We start from the raw sequence: 24,068 nt of genomic DNA on the forward strand, positions 1-24,068 counted from the left end.
TGTCTATCTGAGGCCAGAGCAAGAAAGAGACATCTATGAACTTAACAGAGGATTGAATTTCCAACTAAGTAACCCCAATGGACTAAAAATTACTTACTAAGGTTGTATTATGCATCCCAAAACTCAGTTCACTTCCCTTTATTTTTATGCAGCCCCTCTAACTGAATGCTACAGACCGATCCATCAATAACATGTCGGGCTGGGGCCAGAACCTGGGCCTTCATCTCTCTGAGGACCAATAAAAGCCAAAGTGTTGACACAATGGCCCTTTTCTGCAGGCCAGGCCCAGCTAGCATCCAACGTGTGCAGTTCTGTCTAAATGGCTGCCAAAGGCCTCCAGTTTTTATCATTACTAACTGACGGGAAGCAAAAAGAAAAACATAATTTCATATGGAGGTGGATGGGAAAGTAAAGGAGAGAAATAGAAGGGAAAAAAACGCTAGATCATATATGCCTCTATATGAAGAAACTAATAAAAACAATCACAGACCGCTTTATAGGCAGACAACTGGACAGGAAATAGAGTCCAGAGAATTGAGGAGTCAAATAGCTACAGAGGGACAGACCAGAGTGAATATGGGTTTTCACACAGCTCAATATGGACAGGCATCATCAAAACTACTACACGTGTGATAAAAAGGGAACACTGCAATTAACCAAGAAAACAAGTGGGAATGTTCCCTCTGCAAAGCCACAGATTTATCCTCCTAGGACAGATTTACTGATGATGGTAACTCCTGTGGGCAAGTCAGTCTAAATGGATAGCTGTGTGGAGAGATTGATTGGAGGTCAAATCATCATCTATGCCAGTGGCTGGCAATTTAAACTCTATAGCTTGTGAGCTACGAATGAACAAGCTGTTTCTCAGAACTCAGAACCAGACCAGCTCTTACTACACTGCAAAAAATCTACTGAAAACATATTTTCTGACACAGTAAAACATCTGTATCATGAAAGAAAAAAGGATTCTGTTGGACCTCGTGTTATGCACAGGAGCTTCAGGCTTTGGAGGACTGTCCTTCTGAGCTAAAACCTGCCTACCAAGAAAACAAACAACAGTAAACTTTCAACAGCAGCGTATGAGAGTTAACATGACATGAGGAACTGTGCAAAAAAAGAAAAGTTAACATGGGTGCTCCAGCTAAGATGCAGACTCCTGTGATCCTTGAACAAAAGATCCAAGGAGGCCACAAGTTCTTCACCACAGTGCTGCTAGCTCTCTTAAACCTGAGAACCATGTAGTGGAGAGACTGAAACAATGGGGCTGAAGTAGTGGAAGGCATGCCAAGGGTTTATAGTCTGCTCTGAGTGCTTGGAGCAGTGAAAAGAGGGCTCATGGTCCGTGCTGAACTGCTGTCATACATCTCAGAGGGGAGACGGTCCCCTCTTTGCTCAACGCTGGATGGAGAACACTAAGCAGCTAGCTAGTGTTAGTTGGTTACAAACTGAAAAGAAGGGGCCTAAGCATGGAGCCACCACACTATTAAAGCAACATTCCTTCCTCTTAGATAATGGGCCCTTAAAAGTTTTAATAGGAGGATAAAAATGTCAGCGCATGAAAAGGAGAATGGGAAAGGAGCTGAACCAGTTTGGGTTGGGCTGAGCTGCAACGCAGATGGTCAGACAGAGCAACGGGGCAGCCAGCCGGGTCAAGGAAGTAAGACTTCCCCACCGACTCCGTTCATACAGAGAGCAGAGAGAATCCATCCAAGTGCTACTGTTTGGTCTGTTGTGCGAGCGCTGATTTTCTCCTGCTCCCCAAGGCCTTGTTGAGGCTGCTCATTTCACTCCCTTTTCTCAGAGAGGAACCACTGAAAGCATTAACAACTGGAGAATGGAAAAGGCAACAGAGAGCATTCTGGACGGATACATGTCACTGCTAAAGTGCTTAATGTACAATTTAATATAGTATATTTCTACTGAACAGTGTGTAAAGGCAATGGTATACAAATGTGTGTATTGTTGAAAATGTGTGTGTGTGTGCAGGTATGCATACTTGCATTATTACATTATGTATGTGTATGCATTGACACACAGGTGTATTTGCATAATGCATATGCAAGTTGTGTCTGCCCATCTGTGTCACAGACAGTTGTGCAGCACCTGCTGGGGACGTGCCACTCTCCCCTTCACTCCTCCTCTCATTCTATCAAGGTCACCTCACTGTGCAGTCCCAAAGGAGCCAGGCATCCTCCCAACAGAACAGACAACACAGCAGCAGATTACACCAGAGCTGTCTTTAATAAAGAGATACAAAAGATATGAGGTACAGTATGTTATTACAGAGCTGCATTCTTTCTAAAAAATCAAAGGGAGAGGCATCTGTGTCTGCACAGCTCAGTCTGGCCCACTGTTTAAAGCCATGACAGCCAACTGTTAGTGGAAAAACCCCACTGGCACTCAGGCAGTCCGCAGCAGCATGCTGGGCTGGCCAGCTTAGCGATGGCCTTCAACAAACCCACGAGCAAAAGGGATGCCCGTCTCAAATGAGGTATGGAGAATTTAGTGGCAAGGCAGCCAACATTTGCTAAAGCCCAAACCACTGATGTATATTTGTTCAAGGGTGGGGGTGAAGGGGGTGGGGGTATGGTAAAGACTGGACAAAGAAGGAAGATGAGGGAAGATAATGTAGGAAAGAGACAGAGAGAGAGAGAAGGAAGAGAACAGACGAGGGGTGGAAAGAGAAAGACAAGAGGGACAGGAAAGTGTCCCGTATGTCTTCGTCTCTGCTGCTGGACTGACGGTAGAGACTTAATAGGTAGCAATGGGAGCATGAGGCGTTCCCTTCACTCCACTTCCCTAGAATAGGAAAAGAGCTTGGTTATACGGTTGGGCTGCAGAGCAATGGAGCAGCGACTTCTGCACTTGTAAAAACAGTTCTGTGGCCAACGCACAGACAGGCAGGCAGGCCTGCTGAGAACCAACAGGGGCAACATGTATGAACCATGTCGGCTTCTGCACAGTAGGACAACCACACAGCACAAGACATGAACATACATAAAAACCCATCAAATTTTCTTTCCCAAATACAAATAGTTAATATATTTGACTTTTGAACATTAAATATTGCATCATTGGAATAGAAACTGGATCTTTAGCAGCGCATTACTTCATGAAATCAAAATGTACAACAGTCTGCTAAATGGATATTACATAGCAAGAAATAAGGTTATTTTATCCATTTACTATAAGACAAAACAACAATAAAACAGGGTTCAATGACCCTGTGCCTGATTTCATGCAGAAGGAATGTCATGGCTGGAGAGCATAACTAACTGAAAATATAATGTGACCATTTATTATGTATTTAATCACATTTATTGGAAAATTCCTTGCACTGCTGCAGTTCAGGCCAGCACAGAAAACACATATCCTGAAGTCAACATGCCACGGTCTGCATCTAAATGCCATCACAGAACGTATCTAAATGTGCCTCCAACAGGATTAAATTGAAAATTACTGAGTTGTGTACGTGTGTGTGTGTGTGTGTGTGTGTGTGTGTGTGTGTGTGTGTGTGTGTATGATTATGACCATCATCTCCATTGTGTTCACATTTGAATTTGAGAGAGAGCAAGCGAGAGAGACAGAGAAGAGATTGGCTGCACAAGGGGTAACAGCCACTTTGGGAAGCTAATGAAAGTTATAAACACAGGAAGAGGTTCTCATTGACAAAGTAAACATTTCATGGAAAGAAAAGGCCTATTGTAGAGAAAAAGAGCAATGCTTGTATCCACAGTCAGGTGAATGATAAAAAACAATCAGGCAAATTTTTTGAGGAAATAATTTTTTCTAATAGGGTGAAATAAATAAATGTTGCGTTGGCAACCATTATTTTTTTTAAATGTCTGTCACATTTCTGTTTAAAAATTTCCACTGAAGTGATATTTTGCACTTTGATAGATTTCCTTGTTGACTACAAACCTTGCTTGCTGTTATCTATGTTCATCTGTTTGTGTTCGAGCACTTTGGAGACTTGAGTGCGGTGGCCTATTAACAGATTTCTTCCAGTAGTGAAAGGTGACAGTAAAGCCTCGGGGCTCATGTAATCGAAGCTTTCTCTGCAATGAGCTTCAGACACAGTAATGTAATCATCAGGCTGGTGAACTTTCAGACTCCTTGCTGCTATCCCACAGCATTCCACTCAATGCCAGTCACACTCATGCCATATTGATTGGCAGAAAGTTTGATCCAGAGGACTCGACTTCTTGTTAAAAGTTACTCTACATCTCACTTGTTCAGCTGTACTGCCTCACAATGAATTCTGCAGAGCTGATGAGTCGACTTTCAAAATCATATAATCATATTTTGTGTATTTTGAGCTAAAGACAATAGGACTGAATGCAAAAATTACTACATGTGACTTACATAACAGTCCATCAGTGCACACTTAAAGGTAATTGCCCTACCGGATAGAAATGTACAGGACTAAAATTATGGATGTGTGGGTTGATTGAGCCTGAAATTCCAGAATTCCAATGTGCTGGATCCCGTCTCACGCACATACAGCATGTCCCTGTTATCCTCCTATATAAAAGAGACAATAAATCAAACACAAAGCAGTGGAACCCTTCTTGACCTAAATGGCATTCCTATCAACCGCTAAGCACCTTGGCTGGCCTTTCAAAGGCTTCATTTCTTGACTGAGAGAAATGTTTGGGAAGAATAAATGAACTGTTACATTTTGTCCAGCTAGACGATGGAGCCTTCATTTGGCCGGAGTTATTCCTGCTCAGGGGGGCAGGGGCAGGTCTAATAAGAGACGGGCCAGCAGCAGCCTTGTCATTAGCTGAGAGGCTGGCAGACCCCTGCTGCCTAATTGGCACAGGCTCACTGCTAACAAGGGCTTCCTACCAGCAGGGGAAACACACACCATACACTGCAGTGACCAGCTCTCCACTGTCCCCAGAAAGACTCACAGAAGTTGCCCAAGGAACACCTGACCCATTAATGAAAGAAATGGAAAGCTGATGTCTTTTTAATGAGAACAATAAAGCTCATGAGCAAACTGCACCCCAGGCTTTGCTCTTTAAGAGGAGACTTGGCAGAATGGATGGAGGGTTGCATTTAAACTGACTCAGCTGGGAGATTAGATCAGTTTTAATTTTCTGAATGATTTTTTTTTTTTCTGAGCCACTTGTGCATAATTTTTCAGTTAGCGAGGAAAGTGATATTTGCAACAATTCTGCAGGGTTATTGTCCAATAACTCAGTGAGCCACTTCCTCACTACTTCCATTTTCCTTCAGACGCACACTGTTGTAATAACAGCAGTAATAATAAGCAGATGAGCAGTTGTTCAGTCTGTTAGCCTTTCAAAAATAATGAAACAATGACAGGGTGGATATCTGATGAGTGAACGAAGTTTGTAGATTTATGGCAGCTTTAATCTCTTGATCCAAATAGGTCTCATCTGGAAGCAATAAAGACAAAATTAATATGAATATGGAAGATTGACAGGAACTGAAGGCATTTTATCAAGAAAGAAAGAGGAGGTCAAAGAGAGACAGGGGGAGCATGGCGAGACCAGATCAGTGCTCACGGTCTGCTTCTGACAGCACTGATATAGTAGTAGTGCTTTCAAAACACATGATCTGGCTTTTCACTCCACTTAAATAATATCGCATTTATGAAATGTAAACACTGACAGTTCACTAGGCCAGACTGATCTCATAAACCAGACTTCCAAGATCCTTGGTTCACCATCCAGTGGATTTAGGAACATCACAGTCTAATGACTCCCAGCACGAGCAGTTATCTTACAAAAGACAGAGGAGAGAGAGGAAGGCAGAGATGAAGAGTCACTCGGATCCAGCTGTACATGCTGTCAGGGCTTTCCGAATGAGAAGTGCTGCAAATCCCGGGAACCAAAAGATCTACAACACAGTCCCAGCCCCTAAACTGGCAGAGCTGAGAAATCTGTAGACAGCTGGATAATTACTCATTGAATAAATGTGTTTGGGGATAGCGATAACAGCTGTTCATTCTCTTTAATGTTGCTTTTCTGAGCTATAGAGAAATCTACCGAACAACGAACAGAGGCATTGTACATTGTGACAAACAACAAGCAGAGCAACAGCACAACACAGAACAGCACAGGGAACAAAATCAAGGATATCAAAAACCCAATGACCTAAATCTCCAGCAGCATAATATTTTGAACTGAAATTAAAATTCAGATTTGCTAAGAAATCTGGTGTTTGTTTTGACTTGTGCACTTATTTGGTCAAAAAATTACATTTTACATATTGTTCTGCAGTGATAGCGCCCCCTACATTAGTGTTCTTCAACAATGTCAGTACTGTAACTTGATTGGTTGAACATATGTGTGGGCGGGCAGGTAATTAACTAACTGGGAGCCGATGTTTTTAGCTGATGCTAAGTCCCATCTGTGATTTGAACATGCCCTATGTTAGACAGAGACTCTGTATGTTACTCTTTAATCGAGAGTCTAATGATAGAGGGTATCATAGGCTGTACAGATTGTAAAGCCCCTTGAGGAAAATTTGTGATATTGGGCTAGATAAATAAAATTGACTTGACTCTGTGTCGTGATTCAAACTACAGAGTAATGTACGGAGGTCAAAGAAATACCTGTTGCTGTGAGTTTTGACAGTCTGGTCAATTGCTATAACCACAAATAGAGACAGCTAACACAAGCTAGCCCCCCTATTTTCATGTGTTATAAACTTAGTGTGCAGTAGCTGCCGATGACTCAGCAGGTGGTGAAGTAACATGGACAAAAAGTAACTTCTAGTGGGCTGCAGTGCTAACGTCAGCAAACTAGGCTAAATGGCTTATAGTTTCCAAGTGGCAGCCAGTTAGCCTAGCTTGCTTGTTTAATGTTATAAAAAGGGGCAGATGGCTTAAATCACTCACAGTTAGCTAACAGATAGCTAACGCTATGTGGACTTGATGATTAAGGGGAAATAATGTCTTGTATCATAATTTGTAATTTGGATTTTGACATGCTCCAGTCAGTAGCTCTCCACAGAAATTGACAGCCTGTCTCCTAGCAACGCCAGCTCTCAGCTGTCAATCAACTATTGCCATAGGAAACACCCACCCAGAGACCTGACTCTTAGACACTGTTTCCAGAGATATATGTCCAGAAATGGTTTTATCCTCGTTTGAAAAATTAAAAAGTATGCTGTGGTGTCATTATTGTTTAAAAGAATTAAAATTTCAGTATTGTAGGTTGGCCTTTAGTGTGTACATGATGATAATACAATTCATCAGAAAAATTACTCTTAAGTGAAGTGAAATGTTGTCTCTGTACTTCTATCAAAAATGTCTTTGGCACTAGAAATGGAAAGGCTGAAACTAGAACAATTTACAGCAGCCCAAATGAAATCAGCACACTCTGTAATTCAACAGGTTTTGTGAAGAATGCTGTAAGATTGTACAAAAATCTTAGCTTACCCACAATTTAGTGATACATACAGGAACTGTTGTACACTACTTCATTTAAAAACTGCAACTTTCAACCTGGCAAAGCTGAGGAACTGATGTTTTTTATGACAAAATATATAGTTTTGTGCAATTTTAACAAACTAGAGTGGATCTGTTACAAACTACAACCACTGTGCTATTGTTTCATAGACTTGTTAAATTCAGCCACTGAAGAAAACTGCTACAAGATAATATGCATAATAGAGATATTTTCCTGACAGCTTACTCTGCTTTAAATACAGCTGTGACGTTATAAATTTATGTATGTCCGCAGTGCTCCTGTGTCTGATGATTAAGCCTCAGAGCAGGTTGGCTCTGTACCTTCTCCTGTCACGTCTCCATCCCACAGGAATGCTCTATAAACAAGAGGTGTGTCTGCCCCAGGCTACACCTTTAATTGTTTTCTCTGCTCAGAGTCCCCCCACAGGCCACTCTCATACCACGATACCTTAAAAGGCTGCCAAGCACTAGATTGGTTCAATTTTAAAGGGTGGGAAGAAAAGAAAAAGATTAATCCCTAGCCTGCTTTTTTACCCCCCCAGACTGGATACACTTAGCTTTGCTCACCTTTCATTTAGGCCTCTTAGGGCCGATCCTATTCTCAGTTTAAATATACACAACTCATTAATAACTGGACCTGAACATTTGCATGTTACATAAAGATTCATCATCATTCAAATGTCACTTAAAATAATGAGCTTTCAACACATAAGGTACTTTCCAACATAAAGTTAAATACACCATTGCTGAACATGGATCCTACTATTGTTCTTATATCTGCTGGGGGGGGGGGGCTTTAATCTGAATGCACACTAACCCATGGGGACTTGTGTCACTGTGGGGACAAAAATGTAGGTCCCTACCCCACTGCTTTTTGAGGGTTAAGACTTGGTTTTAGGGTACAGGTTACAATTAGGTTAAGGTTAGGGTTAGAGTAAGGGTTAAGGTTAGGCACTTAGGGGCTAGGGAAAGCATTATGTCAATGACTGTGCCCCACGGGGATAGTGAAACAAACATATGTGTGTGTGTCTGTGCATGATTAACCTTTAGGCCTTTGGATACAGGTGTGCTGGTTGTCACTCAGGAGGAATCCTTCTCTGCAGCGGCACTCGTAGCTGCCCATCATGTTGACACAAATCTGTTGGCATCCGCCGTTGCCTTCTGAGCACTCATCCACATCTGCCAGGAGACAGACGCACAAATAAGATCACTTCAAGACAGAACAAATACTAGACAGATTACTGTTTGTCTCAAGGTTGTCTGAAATCAAGACCTATTTAATGGACAAGTGGCTGTAAATCATAATCAAACAGTTGGTAGGAACACACACATTTTGTATCCATTTAGAAGTATAATTACTTAGTAAGTAGAGCAAAAGCGATTATTTATGTGGAAAACATTAAAGTAAAAGAGCTTCTGAACCAACAGTACTTTTGAAAGAGCATAAATGTTTTGGATTTTAAGGCAGTATTTTTTTATTTATGTATTGATTTGTTATGTGATATGATCAGTGGTGGGGGAAGTATTCAGATCCTTTACTTAAGTAAAAGTAGCAATACAAAAATACTCCACTACAAGTAAAAATCCTGCATTGAAATGTCACAAGTACGAGGACCTAAGTATTATTAACAAAATGTACTTAAAGTATCAAAAGTAAAAGTATTCATAATTCAGAAAAATGGCTATTGAGTGAGTATTATACTATTATATCTTATATTATTGAATTACTATTACTGGTGCATTAATGTGTAAGCAGTATTACTGTTTTAGTTAGTTGAGGTGGAGCAAGTTTCTACTACTTTATATAATATTGCATATTTTAATCTATAAAAGTGCATCTTATGTTATGTCAGTTTCATTCTATGTTTTGTATGTAAAATCTTAATCTGTAAACTAATTAGTAACTAAAGATGTCAAATAAACAGTGGAGTAGGATTAGGAAAGAAATTTCTTGTGTCTGAGATGTAGTGGAGTAGACATATAGTATTGTAGCATGGAATGGAAATACTCAAGCAGCATACTCAAGTACTTCAAATTTGTACTTAAATACACTATATGAGTAAATGGATTTAGATAATTTCCACCACTGAATATGATAATATAATTCATAAAAATCGGCTTAATTTCTCTACCACTTTTTTTCCCTGACTCTCTGACAGAAAACATTCAGATTCAAAAAAGTACCTCTTTTTCCCTCCGGGCATAAGTGACATAATTTTTCACTTTATTTCAATTTATTTACAAATGTTTTAAATGTTTAAATGTTTCACTTCCATAATCAATTACAACCACAGAGGTTGTAAATGTCATACAAAAAGGAAAACATAAGGCACAAAAATAGTGTTTGGATAGTATGAAAAGCCAGAGGAGCTTGTCTTAAGCTGTCTGAGGAGGCTGTGTCTGTCTTAATGGTTATCTGACATGGCAGCACACCAGAGTCACACTGAAAACCTCCAACTGTGCAGCACTAAGCCATAAAAATGCACATGCAGCACAATCTCCTGGCAAGTGGGAAACCTGATCCACCTGGGCCAGAGTACCTGCTGATGACGAGCGTCTGTCAGCCCCATGACGGGAGGAATGCAGGGAGAGGGAGGAAGGTGGTGGGCGGCGGGGACGAGGAGGAGGGAGAGGAAAAGTAGAGATGGAAAGAGGAGAGAGTATGAGACATGGGGGGGGTAACAACAACCATGTGAATTCACCTCAAGTGCATACAAAGACAGACAGAGCATTTCCAAAAGTGTCGCCTGAGGATCTCGTCCTGCCACGGGGCAAGAAAGGGAAACTGACCACAAACGAGAGTTACTGACTTCATTTCCACTGATAATGAATTGTGCACTTCCAGCTGTTCTCTCCTAAAGGCACAAAACTTTCCCCCTCCAACTCATTGTGTGACTCGACAAAAGAAACAAATGAACAGCAGTGGAACATCTATAAATCTTTTGATATATTTGTTTATTTTCAAAATGAAAGAACTTGCGCAATGTCATTTTTTGCTGCTTTTATTTCTCTGGTGTGCTGCAGTGCTTAGTGGTCTCAGCCTCCCCTGTGCGTGACTGCACTGTGGCTCTGGAGGTGACGCATATTCCCTCTTCCCCCGGAGACCTGGGCCCCGTCCCTCACTACCGAACACACTGGAACCTTATCCATCCCTCTGCTCAATGCATCAATAATCCGCTGTATACACAAGGCTTTTTTTTTTTTTATAAACCGTCATGCGAAACTAATTTACTGTCTATTTGTCCAGTCTGAGAAGGCCTCTAGATTAAGTTTCCTTTCTGGGGAATTCTCAGCCCGGCAGAGTTAGAAATTAAACTTCACTCTGTCCTCTTCTTTCTTCTGTTTCCACACACAAATGCAGAGACATGTGGATTCACCAAATGCACAAACACACACATACTGTGCTCACAAAGTAGCACCTGGCAAGACAGAAACCTCTGGGGTTGATAAGTAGGTCAGTGGCAGGTAGCACTCATGACCCTCTTCGGCTTGCCAAGTCTGCTGTCCTGTTCTCACATTCCATCAGCAAAATTGTCTCTTTCCTCTAAAAACAATGTGTCATGTCAGCTGAGGTCGATGGGAAAAGCGTCACTGCAGCCAGGTGAAGCAATGGACTGCTCAGCAAAGTTAACATTTAGACTTTAAGCCAGAGAAAAGGGATGACAGTTTTGAATAAAATAGTTGGGCAGGCTTTCATTCAACTGTGTGGCTGCCTTGGTGTTGACCTCATGGTCTCATCTCCCCATCATGAAAGTGGCACGAACAGAGAGGAGACCTTTGAGCTGACGAAAGCTGCCAACAACCTACAGCTGCACCTTTGCAGATAAACTGTTAGCAGGCACCAAACTCCACAACTCATACGGGAAAACATCCTAATACAAAGTCTCTCTCTCTCTCACAAACCCCAAAAATTCAAACATCTAAAGGCTACACAAATACAACTGTCCTCAACGCATGCACAAAATGCCCATGAGAAATGCAACCAGCCTCAGAGGGCCTGGGGGAATTCTCTTTCCATACCCTCAGCGCATCAATGAAGGTTTCATTTCCTGATACCTTCATCCCTCCAAATGAGGCGTCACCTGTCAGTAGATCTCTCCTGTTTAAATAGCTCCTATAATTGCCTGTGTTGTGTGCTGGGCAAGGCTGGAGTCCAAAGCAAATATTTCCAAGCGGAAAGGGGTTCTGGCTTGGCCAGGAGAAGTGCTTGTGTTATTTGGACTTAAAACATTTTTTAAATATTCTCTTGAGAGGATGGAGGAAAAAAACGTCTTAATCAAGTTAAAAGGGCTGCCTCACTTCTGAAAAATGAGACATGTCTCTGCTCTATCCCTGCTTCACTCAAGGAGACGAAGGGAAAAGGAAGGTTCAAACGGAGAGAGATTAAGAGATTGGTTGTGTTTGCAGAGGCCATGTCCGCTGGTTTCTCAGATAGCCTTGACTGTATATATAACATCTGGCCTTGCGCAGAGCTTTAGAGCCATGTAAACATGGTGGTTGCCTTACAGCAACTCCTGAACCCTTATTTTGGAGAAACACTGAACTCTTTTGCTCTCCTTTTTTTTTTTTTTTTTTTTTAAGGTTCAGCGACTTTGGGGGGTGGTGAAAAACTACTGCTGTCAGTCATCAAAGCTTTCCATGCATCCATCCCACTGCTTGGCTTCTGTCAGGATCAGACAGAAAAGTCTCTGTGGTCTAGACAAACCAGAGACAAGGAGGTGAGTGGACGGACACTGGCTTCTTTGGGCATTTGATTTACAGGAGCTAAGGAGGCACACACTCTTTAATAAGGCAGCAAATCAGAGCCATGTGCAGCGACAGGCAGCAAAACAGCTGGTGGACTGCAGGAGCCGACCGTGCTGCTTTGGTAGATGAACAGACACCAGTGAGGAAGGAGTGGCACATGCACAGCCAGCTCCAATTAAATCAAGATCCTTTCTTATTTTAAACAGGATTACAGGATTTCCTCTTTTTCTGTGTTGCTTCTGGAGTTCAGTGACACAGCGCATTTCTTCACCCACTTGAATGAACAATGACCAAGGCGCCATGTTTTAACCCGGCCTGAGAGGAGAACTGAGTGCACAGATGGTGAAACTGGCTTTGTGTTAACAGTCAGCCTCAGTCTGACACACGTCAGCTGAGGTTGTATAAATTGATATGTTGCAGGAAGCCCTGATCTTTCATCTGCAGAACACACCCTCTCTTAAATCATAGAAGTGTGGGTGACTATTGCAAACTGGAAGTTGATGCATTAAGACACTTACAGTATTTAGCTTTGAACAATTTATTAGTTCCAGCACTTCCTGTCTGCCTGACCCACTGTGTCTAATACAGTTAACTGATTCACATCTGCTAAGCAAAGATGAATAAAATCTTTGTTTACTGTAGCATTTTATTCTTAAATCAGCAGCAAGGGTTGATTTTTATGCTATTACATAAACAAAACTAATACAGCTTTGATTGAACTCAGACTTTTTCAATTTTGGGCCTGTCTCCCAGGTTACCATTTTGGTAAATAAGCACAGACTTAGATTCCACGTCCAGTCTCTCGCTGAGTTCTTTCCTAAATGAAAAACTAAGAGCTAAGATCATGCTAAATGGTATTTCTCTGTTCCTCCAAAACAAGTCTGGAAGTATTTTAAAAACAAAACCCCAGGATAAGTGTTTGGGTGGACAGCCTTATGCCAAAGAGACAAGAGGCCCTGCACAGACATCTGACGGCTCCCAGTCTGCTACATGCTTACATCCCTAAGCCCAACTCAGGCTTGAGTTTCCCCCACAGCCCTGCCAGTGGGCTCAGCTGGAATTGTTCATTTCATGGTGGATGGGACTGAACAATCCTGAGAGAGGAAAGAGAGAATGTGTTGATATAGTCTTCGGGGGCCTGCTAATGCACCAATCTCAAATCCGTCCTTTAACTCATCACTCCAGCTCCTCTCCTCTGAACTGTGGAGAGAGTCTCCTGTCCAAACCCGATCTGTGCATGTCACAACAAAAGTTAAGTGACTGCTAGCTGGGGAGACAGAGGGGTATTTGCATTTGCAGTGGGGAAGTGAGGAGGGTTAGTGCTAAGCCCCAGCAGTGTCTTTACTATCCTGAACTCCTCTGGGTTTGATGGGAGAGGGAGTTAACCAGATCATCATTTCCTCTGACTCTATCCTACATTCAGGAGTTAAAGGTGGTAGTTAAAGGCACCTCTTCCACACTAGAATCAAATGTTTTCCGCAAAAGTGAAGGGTGCAGAGGTTATCATCACTGCCTTGGAAGAGTGGCCAATGCACTTAAAAAGGAATGCATTTAAGAGCACAGCAAAGGCTGTGAAGCAAATCAGCGTGACGCTCTTTGATGACTACTTTTTCACATCAGGACCTGGTCAATAATACATCAGTCTGAAACCTCCTGTTTGATTAGCCAACCTTGCAACATGATCCCAAAGGATTACGAGAGCAGGGATACAGGCTCGGCCAGGCGACGACTCAGAGACTGTGGTAGATCAAAGATGAAGATTTTTCTGAGGGACATTCTCAATGTGATTGGCAAAAAAGAAACAATATCACTATACAATTACAGGCATTAGCAAATCACTAAACAGTGTTAACTGACGTGACCTTTTCTAAATTGCTACTTCAAAGCTGTTCTTCAGAAGCCCATTTCAAAGCTGTAATGACATTGCTTTTTGTTATAAATCATGTTACGTCTTTGAGGAAGGTTAAAGTAAAAGGGCAGTCATTTCCCTATAGATTGCACAGGGAATTGGGCGCTGCTGAATCAATACAAACCAAATCAGTGTTGGTCAATAGAATCAAAGGAACAAGGCCTGTTATGCTGCATGTGTGAAGCCCAAGACCCTGAAATCAGTTAACTGTACGACTAACAGAGCAGAGCATGATGAATATAAGCAAACAATGCAGTGACAAAAGCTCATCCTTTACAGCATGGTGGTACTCTGTCGAACATCTGTAATGTTCATTTCAAGCTTGCTTTTGTTTCTCCAATTGAGTCACACTCAGGCTGCATGCGATTGTGGCATTTCCATTTTATGGGAGCATAAGAAATATCTTTATTTGTGTATTTTAGATCCAGATAGAAGTGAAATGTTGTGATTTGTGGTTGTAAAGAAAGGGAGTATTTGTGCAGATGCTTATGACATTAAGCTACTGGAGAGAGTTTAACGAACTAGCAATGATAAGAGGGTATTTAGGTTTCTGTAGGACCTCAAACAAAACACATAGGTCATAAATGTGGGGACGGTGGTGCTACAGTGGGGAACTAATAGCTTTCCTGCATCTGGTTTTCATTCTAAAAGGAGGATGTGTGTTTTGGATTAAATTGACATTGATTCCTCTGTTTTTCCTAAGACTCTAAAAATCCTTTACAGCCTCACCATGAAAGAGGTGTGGTGATTAAATACCATCCCTCCCTTACCTCTGTGAGATAATAGTCATGACAGTTATAAAAGATGTAATCAAGTTCTTATATGCTTCACTTCTTCTCTTCAGTGAGTTTTGAGAGGGTACAATAGCTCCCTGTGAGGTAAATTATACAGTGAGCGACATCTCACTCTGCACAGACAGGAGCAGCGTGCTGTGATATTGCATTGCTTCCACCTTGCTGACTCCCTGACATCTTTGTGGGGTGTAGGGCAGACAGGGGAGACCTCAGAAACCAGAGCGTCCCCGGTGAGGCGCACTAGGCAGCGTTCAGCTTCACGCTCCGCCGCCTTCTGCCACCGCCCAATGTCATTATGCTGCCAACACATCCAATTACAAGGAGCCGTGTGGCACTTGAGGCAGCGAGCAAACAAAGAAGACATCGACAGGGATGCGTGTGCACTGGCCTAACTAGTGTCCCTGGGCTGACAGTCACACACACACACACACACACACACACACACACCTACTGGCTAAAGAAAAGCCTTAGCGAGCTGAAAGCAGGAAGTTCTGGACACCACTGGGAGTTTATACTGCACTGTAACCATGAAAAGCGGAGGAAATAAAACAAAATCACTGGAGCTTTGTGGAAAAACAACATGGGGTCCAAAGAGAAGCACCTTAAAAGATCTCAGACTCTAAACTCAGTGTGAACTTTTGAGGATCAGGTGAACGTCTCCTCCTCTACAGCCTCGGGTACATCTGGCCTATAAGGGCTCTGAGGGTCAGACCTCGTCTGGGAACCAGCTGCTTAGGCTCTCCACTCCAGGGCCAAGGGAACTAATCTTTTCTCAGGGGCCAAAAGGAGCTTAAACCTAGAAGAGGAAGCTGGGGCCTTAACATGAAACCTCGGCTATACCTCTTCCTCTCCTCTCTTGTGTTTGTGCTCAGGATTATATTTTCTTAGCAGAGCAGAGCGGAGACATTAGAATCAGTTAAATTCTCCAGAAAAATAAGTCTTTAGAGACCTTTCAGGTCTCAGGGCAAGAGTTGGATTTGTATTTGACAGCTACCTATATACCATTCAGTGTGTCTTTATGCCCTGTTTGCTATGCAGAGATTAAAAAATATTCACTCAGAAATTCTCTTATGTTCTTGTGAAGATATCGATCCAATTAATTATTGAGACAGATCTCAAGCCTTCTCAAGAAATCTCTGCCCTCTTGCACACAGGTCATTTGCGGGAAAATATAAGACATGGCAGAAGAAGAAAAGGCTCGAAAGCTTTCTTTGTGTTTGGTTGTGTGTGTTTCACAACGAAAATTAGATCAAATGGATCGATGGATGCAACTCCATTTGATGCAACAGCAGGAGCCACGCAGCCATATATTGCAATTACACACCTGCACGCAAGGCAGGAGCTGATCCACGACACAGCAAATGATCCACACACAACTGAATGCCATTGCTAAATGGCTTGGAAAATAGCCCTGCTTTACACTGTGGATACAAGCGCATGAGCGCGGAAGAGACAGAGAGCGAGGCAAGGCGAGAAAGAGACAAATACAGTAAGAGTGAGAGAAAGAGAGAATCTGAGACATGAGGGCATCGTCAAGTCACAACAGGTTTATTATCGATCTAAAGATGTGTTTTCCATTCCAGTGTACCTTAATCTCAGCATTACATGCAGTTTGTCAAGTAAATGTGGGATTGATATGAGTGTGTTGCCTTGTGTGCCCGCATGTAAAAGCCCTTTCACAGTGAATCATTGTTAAGTGCTGATAAGTTTTTCTGTCATCACTTCACCTGAATGTGAAATCCGCTGTAGCAAGTCGTTGGTTACTTTCCTCTACAACAAACTCACAGCGGCCACGAGGGTGAGCAGGCTTTCAGTATCAAGTGAAATGCATCATTGCTGAGGTTGTAAATTTCTGATGAGCTCTCAAGGCAGCAGGAAGAGCAGTGTTTTTTCCTTCATTTCATAACCTTTTAAGCACAACAGGTTCTCTGTGAGGTTAATATGAATGGCACAGTGGTGAAATATTAAACCATGGGAAAGTACGGCCGGCTGACGGCTCACTCAGGGCTCCCAGCTCAGGGTAAAGCTCATCATAAATTCACCCCTTTTCATCAGACTTATTAAAAAAGGTCTCGTTTTTTCTTTTGTGAAAACACATTTGAAGACTACCTGCTATGCAAAATGAGAAAATAGCTAATATCTAATGCAGCAGTCTAATAAGAGCCGTGAAACATATATTACCATCCATGATGTGACATTAGACTTGCAGAGAGAAGAATTTATGCAACCACATGGGTTATGTCAGGCTGAGTTTTAAATTTGACACATGCAGTTTAATGTACATGTTCTCCTGACAAAAGCCGCTTATACAACAACGTTTTCCTGCATAATTAAGTCAGCTGTAGAAAATGTAGAGGAAAAAAATCTGTGTGAAACACACACACACACACACACAGTGTTTAGTGCACACACGCTCCCAAACAGCAGACACTCACCTAGACAATTGTGCCCATCATGTGCCAAGCGGAAGCCATCATAGCATGTGCACCTGTAATTTCCCGGGATGTTGATGCACTCATGGACACAGCCACCGTTGTATTCAGTTGCACACTCGTCGACATCTGCAGAGAGAAGATACACAAGGATGTGAGAGCAGGTCCTTCAAAAAGCAATCAAGATCCAGTTAGCAGTTAGGATGTAAGAGCAGCCATAAAGGAATAGTTCGACATTTTGGGAAATACACTTATTAGATTTATTGGCGAGAGTTAGATGAGAAGATCAATACCACTCTTATATCTGTCTGAGAGTGAGATATATTCATCTCAGTACACTCAGTTAGACTATCTTGAACCTTGTTGTCCACGCTATTCAAGAGCATAAGAATTTCCTTTGGATTTATGTGCAGATTAGTGACTTCCTGGTCGCCTACAACCAACCTCGCTGTGATGACAAGACTCCAGAAAGTCACTGCTCCCGCCAAAAAATAGTCCCAAACATAACCCCCCAGTAAAACCACAAATTGTCGTTTTTATACTTTTATTTGTATGATTTTTGTACAGATTCAACAAACGAGATATAACGTGTTAATTAGCAAGCTTTAGAGGTGCTGGTAGATGGACTTTGTTACTTTTGGACAGAGCCAGGCTAGCTGTTTCCAGCCTTTATGCTAAGCTAAGCTAACCAGCTGTAGCTGCATATTTACTCAACAGCTATGCGAGTGGTATCAATCTTCTCATCTCACTCTCAGCAAGAAAGCAAGGAAGCATGTTTCCCAAAATGTCAAGATATTCCATTAAAATCTGTGAGTGCAATTAGGCCATTTGGTCCAATATAGAGAATTAAAATGATCTGTTTTGTTCCGTCTCTACTTTCATAAGAGCACTTAAGAGGTGAACAGGGACGAAACAGTTGTGGTAATTAGTTGGTTCACCTGTTACTGATGTAACTTGGATATATGCCAGAGCTTCGCTGATATTGTTTTGTTTCTAAAGCTTAATACTGATAGCCAAGATTCTATGCCATATTTAATATTTAATTTCATGCCAAGACATTGCTTTTTCCCCTTGGAATTTTATTGTTGGCACGATATAAAAGCCTCTAAAACAGCATTTTGTCCAATGTGGGGTACTAAAAGCTTTCTACTGAGACTCAGAGAATTAAGTCAGTTGTGACATTTGCAGCTATTTACTCAGTGGTGGAAAGTAACATTACTTTAGTAAGTACATTGACTCAAGTACTGTACTTAAGTACAAGTTTGAGGTACTTTCCATTCAATTCAATTTCCACTTTCCACTACTTTATACTTCTACTCTACTACAATTCAGAGGCACTCTAATACTTTATTATTATTATTATTATTATTATTATTATTATTATTATGGATAAAGATGAGACTTTATTGATCCTGGGGGGAAATTCACAAGCTACCCAGCAGAATATAGTATATACTGGTTAAGATTAGCTTCTATTGACATTACAGGCAGACTGGTAGCCGAATATTGACCATCAGACCAATAAATCAATCTAACCCTTAAGTTCATCAGTCCTAGTAGCTAAAACTGAAGAAATGTGACACATAAATGCGAGAGCAGATACAGAAAGATAAAAGAGAGACTGCAGATTGGTATGACAGCCTGAATGGAGCTGTCTGTTATGGTTATGATGATAGTTGAGGGGCATGCACTGAGGAGACCCAGACAAGGTGGATTGAGAACACAGCGCGCTTCCACTCAGCACTTACTGGCCCATTTAGGGCCGATGATCCCAGTCGTTCAGTTCCTCTTTGAGGCTGTCTCACTCAGGGCTTAATTGGACTCGGCAGCAGAAGGATGGGACTGAAACAAAGAAACACTCTCCTGCCCCCTGCTTCTCCACATCCCACACATCTCTGTCACTCACCGATCACAGCACACAATCATCCATCACTGTCTACTTCTCTCTAAACCTGAAACACCCACCACATGATAACGCAAAAGTGATTTTCCTCCAATAGCAGTGAATTTTTTATTCGATGCATGTCCTCCTAAGTCAACTCCGAAGTTTAGTCCTTTTAGATCTATAACAAGTGGATTTGTCTTTTTGACTAGCATATAGCCTATTTAAAATGGCTGAAATGTAATAGATGCAATTATAAGAGAGTAATAGTTTTTAGTTTGGTTAACTGACATAATTCTATTATATAGTAAAATACAATATAATCAGACTTTTTCAAAAGATAAGGTCCTGGACTTATTTCCATTGTTGTCCCTGGTGTTTTCACATCCCACTAACCTAAATCATGAAAGCCAACTATCAATATTTTTTGTTAAGACAAAGTGGAAAGTATAAAAATCACACTTATTATCATTTCTTTCTAAAGCAGAAAAATCTAGCAAATGTTTTAAAGGCAATAAAGCAATAATAACAAAAGCAAGTATAAAAAGCAATTGGAAATCTAATTTATAAAGTGATTAAAATTTTAATTAATTGAGAGTGAAACTAATAAAATAAAATAAAAATCAAACAACCTTCAAAATTCCTGTGTGTGTGTTTTAAGTGATCGTTTTGGGGTTCATTGTCATATTTTGCCAGTTTAAACTGGCCTCAGAAAAGCTTCACAGATTAAAAGAAACCTTAAACAAAATTCCTTCTTTTTGTTACTATCCCTCCACTGCAGCTCAACAAAAAAACACTGTCCAGAAAAACACAAAGAAGGAATTTTATACTAAAAAATACTAACTTTGGAAGACACCCAGAATGCTGAAGCCTCATTTTAGCTTCAGATAAACTTAGGAATACATTTTTGCACAAAACGATGGCCCATCACTAACACTGAAAGCATATTAGGAAGGGTTCTTTCACTGGTCATTAGACTGACTTCAAAAATTGTGAACCTATCCTTTAAACAGCGTAGGACAAATCAGGAGCATCCCCTGAAGATAAAAGCTTGTGCTTCAACTCATACGGACTCATAAAATCACAGCTATTGCCTTTAGATCACTAAAAATCAAATCTGAACCATAGACATTAAAGTCAAGCAGTGTGGAGGATCTGTTTTAGTGGTAATGAGGAACCAGCATGGAAACATGAGAATGCTTTCTTTTATGCTTTCTGCTGCCCTCTTTTAACACAAATAGGTGCTAACCTAACTCAGAACCTTTTGTGCAAGGTTACATTCAGCAGGCATTCAGACAGCATGCTCCACAAATCTTAGTTACTAAAACACTTTGTATTTCTTTATATGAATGTTGCTTTTGAATTTTGTCAGTATGTCAGCCTTGAGAAGCCATCAGCAAACCTTCAGTTCAATGGAAATCCAGCCTTGCACATATTTTACAATAGATTCAAAAAGCAAATTTTTATGACCTACAGGCAGAAGGCCATGAAAAACACTTGGTCAAGTAAATGAAAAAATAATAATAGTACGGAAAAAAATGACATTGTGAATTATGGTTCTGTAATAAAACTAATAAAAATTGTGGGATATAATGATCCGGAGGCTTTGGGCACATTGAAAAAGGCTAGAAAAACAGACTTGTGTCTTTAAGGCCTACCTCTGGCTGTGGAAATATCCCTGACTGCTTGGCAGGGGCCTCTGACTGCCATTTCAGCCGCTATCTTAATTTTCTCCTTTAACATGTGTAGGAAATTTACTGCTTCATTTCATCTTGTCACAAAGGAGCACTCTGCACCTGGCTTTCCCCTTCCTCTGTCCGCCACTCTCTCTCTCTCTCCCTCGTCTCTCCTCCCTCTTCATGAGATTCTTGAAACTAATGAGTTATGTTGAGTGAGACAGAAGCTCTTATCAAGCCCTGTCACTGGCCCAGGGGCTTACGTACAGAGAGGTAAGGCAAATCAACATGAGAAATGTGGCTTTTATTTCAATGTACTGTAAAAATCTTCCCCGTGCTCCCAGAGAGGCGAGCAGAAGTTTGTGCCTCCAACCACATGTGAAAATGAGCGCATTAATCCAGTAAGACTTTTACCTTCACAATGTTTGCCATCCCCTTTATAGCCTGACTTGCAGAGACATTTGTATGACTTCAGGGTGTTCTGGCAGATGGCATCGATGCTGCAGTTGTCAAGCGCCTCTGCACACTCGTCCACATCTAGAAAGGAGGAAAGAAGGAGGGGGTGGTTAGTTGATGAAGCTGAAACGTTCTTGATGATGGTGTCATAGTTAGACCACAAAATACAATTTTGTGAATGTCAAACTCCATGTAATTGATTATGCTACCACCCGAGTTTGACCACTCTGAGTAAAAGACCATATACGAAGACACAAAAACTGTGAAAATGTATATAAATCATAGTCATAACTGTGAGGTACACTAATTGATTAAATTGGTGCCATTTTCAAGAATATTTGTTCCAAAATTATGAAAACAAGCATTTTCTTTGTAATTAGAATAAATACCCACTTAATGATTGTGCTGCAGTGACCTTCAACTGATCAACTGGACATTTGTCTTGGAATATAGGGTCATGAAATTTTGAAAAAAGATTTTTGGAAAAAGAAGCATCTAAGAAGAGCCTGAATAACAAATCGAAGAAAATAAATTAAAACAATGAAGTCTTAGGGCACCCATGGTCGGTTAAGACGCCGACCATGAACCACAACGTCCCCAGCTTGGGTCCGGCCAGGGACCTTTGTTGCATGTCGTCCTCCATCTCTCTCTCTCCGTTCACTTCCTATCATCTCTCTGCTGTAAGCCATTGAATAAAGGGAAAAATGCAATAATAATAATAATTATTAAAAAAAAACAATGAAGTCTTGAACAATGGCTTTTGGCTAAAAATAAAACAAGACTAAGAGTCTTTAGCCATGCTGGGGGCTCTGTGAGGCACAGTCTTGCTTTGAGCTAAATGCTAACATCAGCATGCTAAGACAATGCTAACATGCAGATGTTTAGAGGGTATAACAGTCACCAAGTTCACCATCTTAGTTTAGCATGTTAGCATGCTAGAATTAGCTTATTAGCACTAAACACGAAGTACAGCTGAGGCTGATGGGAATGTCATTAGTCAAGTATTTGGTCAAAACATATTGGACAAACTGATCTTCTATAACCGTGGCACTAGAGGAAAAAGTCAGGAGATCACCAAAGTCATTAGGATATCTGTACCAAATTTCATGGTAATCCATCCAGTAGTTGTTGAGATATTTCAGTCTGGACAAAAGTGATAGACCAGCCGACTCAGATGCTGCTAGCATGTTTAAAAACCTAACCAAAAACCTTGAAAAATGACAAACAAAGCAAGCAGCATTCATCTGGCTAGAAAACACACATTTAAGCTTTTAAAATGTATTGTACAGTATGAACTTCAATCAAATCAGGATGTTCAAGCCCAGACTAACAAATCACATTTATGCTTGACTAGCTCTCATAGCCCCGAAGAAGAGATATGGGCAGAGATAAAATAGCTCAGTATAAAAGGTAACTGTTGTGTAACTTCTGGATTGAGTTTGAATTATAAAAGAGAGAATGTGAAAAGATAAGAATGGAAATGGATTTAACCAGAAGCATGATCAGGTTTACCTCATGGAGCCCCTAATCCCACCAAATCCCAGTTAACTAGCCCAGGTGTTTAGGATTACCCCCCTGCACACTGGGGAAGGGCAGCTTAACAAGGTTTACATAGCTTCCAATATCCACTCTTATCACAAGCCCTCTGCAGGAGCCGGCTGATCCTACTGGGAAATGACCTGCAACTTAAACCCTGTCTAGCATATTGGCTATATCTGCCTATTCCTGGAGGACATGAAGTCTGCTGTGGAAAGGAGGACAGTGACAGCGCAGAATGCACAAAACTCTGTGGAAAATCTGTATCGCAAAATTGAACCTAATATACCTATTACAAGAGTTTTAAACACCTTTAGGCAAACATAGTGGAAACATCACAATAGCAGTTCATTAATACTGGTATTACTCAAGGAAGAACACAAAGGTACCAGGTCAGACTGTAGTTGGAGAGTTTGGTATTCATACTCATCCTGCTATAAGTTTAACATTTCACTAAGAGGTTTCAATGATACTTGATGATTGTGTGAAAAGTATTAAGTGTCTAAATCAAGGTTAGATTTAACAAGACTAAGAGCCTATTCAGCTGGTAGCAGCTCTGTGAGGCCACAGAGGTGCTAACATGCTTACAATGACAAATTGAGAGCCGCAATTAAACCAGAACTTCGAGGTTTTGTTCCAGAAGTAAGAAAACTCCATTCAAATTCACACTGAAATTTGTAATGAGGTAAATAACTATTCAGCCCTGGTACATAGCCTTACAGTATGTTATGTAGTTAACTCCATATGTCTAGATAAGGAGGGTCATTGTATTTATTTTTTTTTAAAGGATCTAAAAAAAAATCATTGTTTATTCAATATTTCTGTTTTTAGTGGCCTTTGTTGAATATAATTTCCCATAAGCCCTTGACCGTGGCAGGTTAAATGTCACAGCTCGACAAAAGAGGCAAGTCCATGGGTGAGACAAGGGGCTGTAAAGCAGGAGAGAGAGGACTATACGGTGTAAACATTTTTTTTGACAGCAGAGATTACAGCTAAAAAGTTGAAAAAATTACTTTAGAAGAGAGTGTTATATTATAAATGGACGAAACCAAGTTACAATGACTTAAGTACCCAATGAATGCCAATTTGTCCTACCTGTGTATATAATATGGAAAATAAACCCCAGGAACATGCTTTTTCAAAAAGACAAATGAAAGAAATGCTGAGAGATGAGAGATTTCATCAAGTTA

At 41.0% G+C, this 24,068-nt stretch overlaps 1 protein-coding gene across 2 annotated transcripts in view; it reads right to left on the reverse strand.

Annotated features, from left to right (window-relative positions):
* scube3 (signal peptide, CUB domain, EGF-like 3) overlaps positions 1-24,068 on the reverse strand; it is an 80,366-nt gene that overhangs the window by 34,706 nt on the left and 21,592 nt on the right. For both annotated transcript variants that reach the window (XM_044211471.1, XM_044211472.1), the window contains exons 2-4: positions 21,301-21,423; positions 17,332-17,457; positions 8,492-8,626 (exon numbers count right to left, since the gene is read on the reverse strand). In XM_044211471.1, the coding sequence (XP_044067406.1) occupies positions 8,492-8,626; positions 17,332-17,457; positions 21,301-21,423 (384 nt within the window). The remainder of the gene's footprint in view (positions 1-8,491; positions 8,627-17,331; positions 17,458-21,300; positions 21,424-24,068) is intronic.

Source organism: Siniperca chuatsi, linkage group LG10 (assembly GCF_020085105.1).
Source record: "Siniperca chuatsi isolate FFG_IHB_CAS linkage group LG10, ASM2008510v1, whole genome shotgun sequence".
Taxonomy (NCBI): domain Eukaryota; kingdom Metazoa; phylum Chordata; class Actinopteri; order Centrarchiformes; family Sinipercidae; genus Siniperca; species Siniperca chuatsi.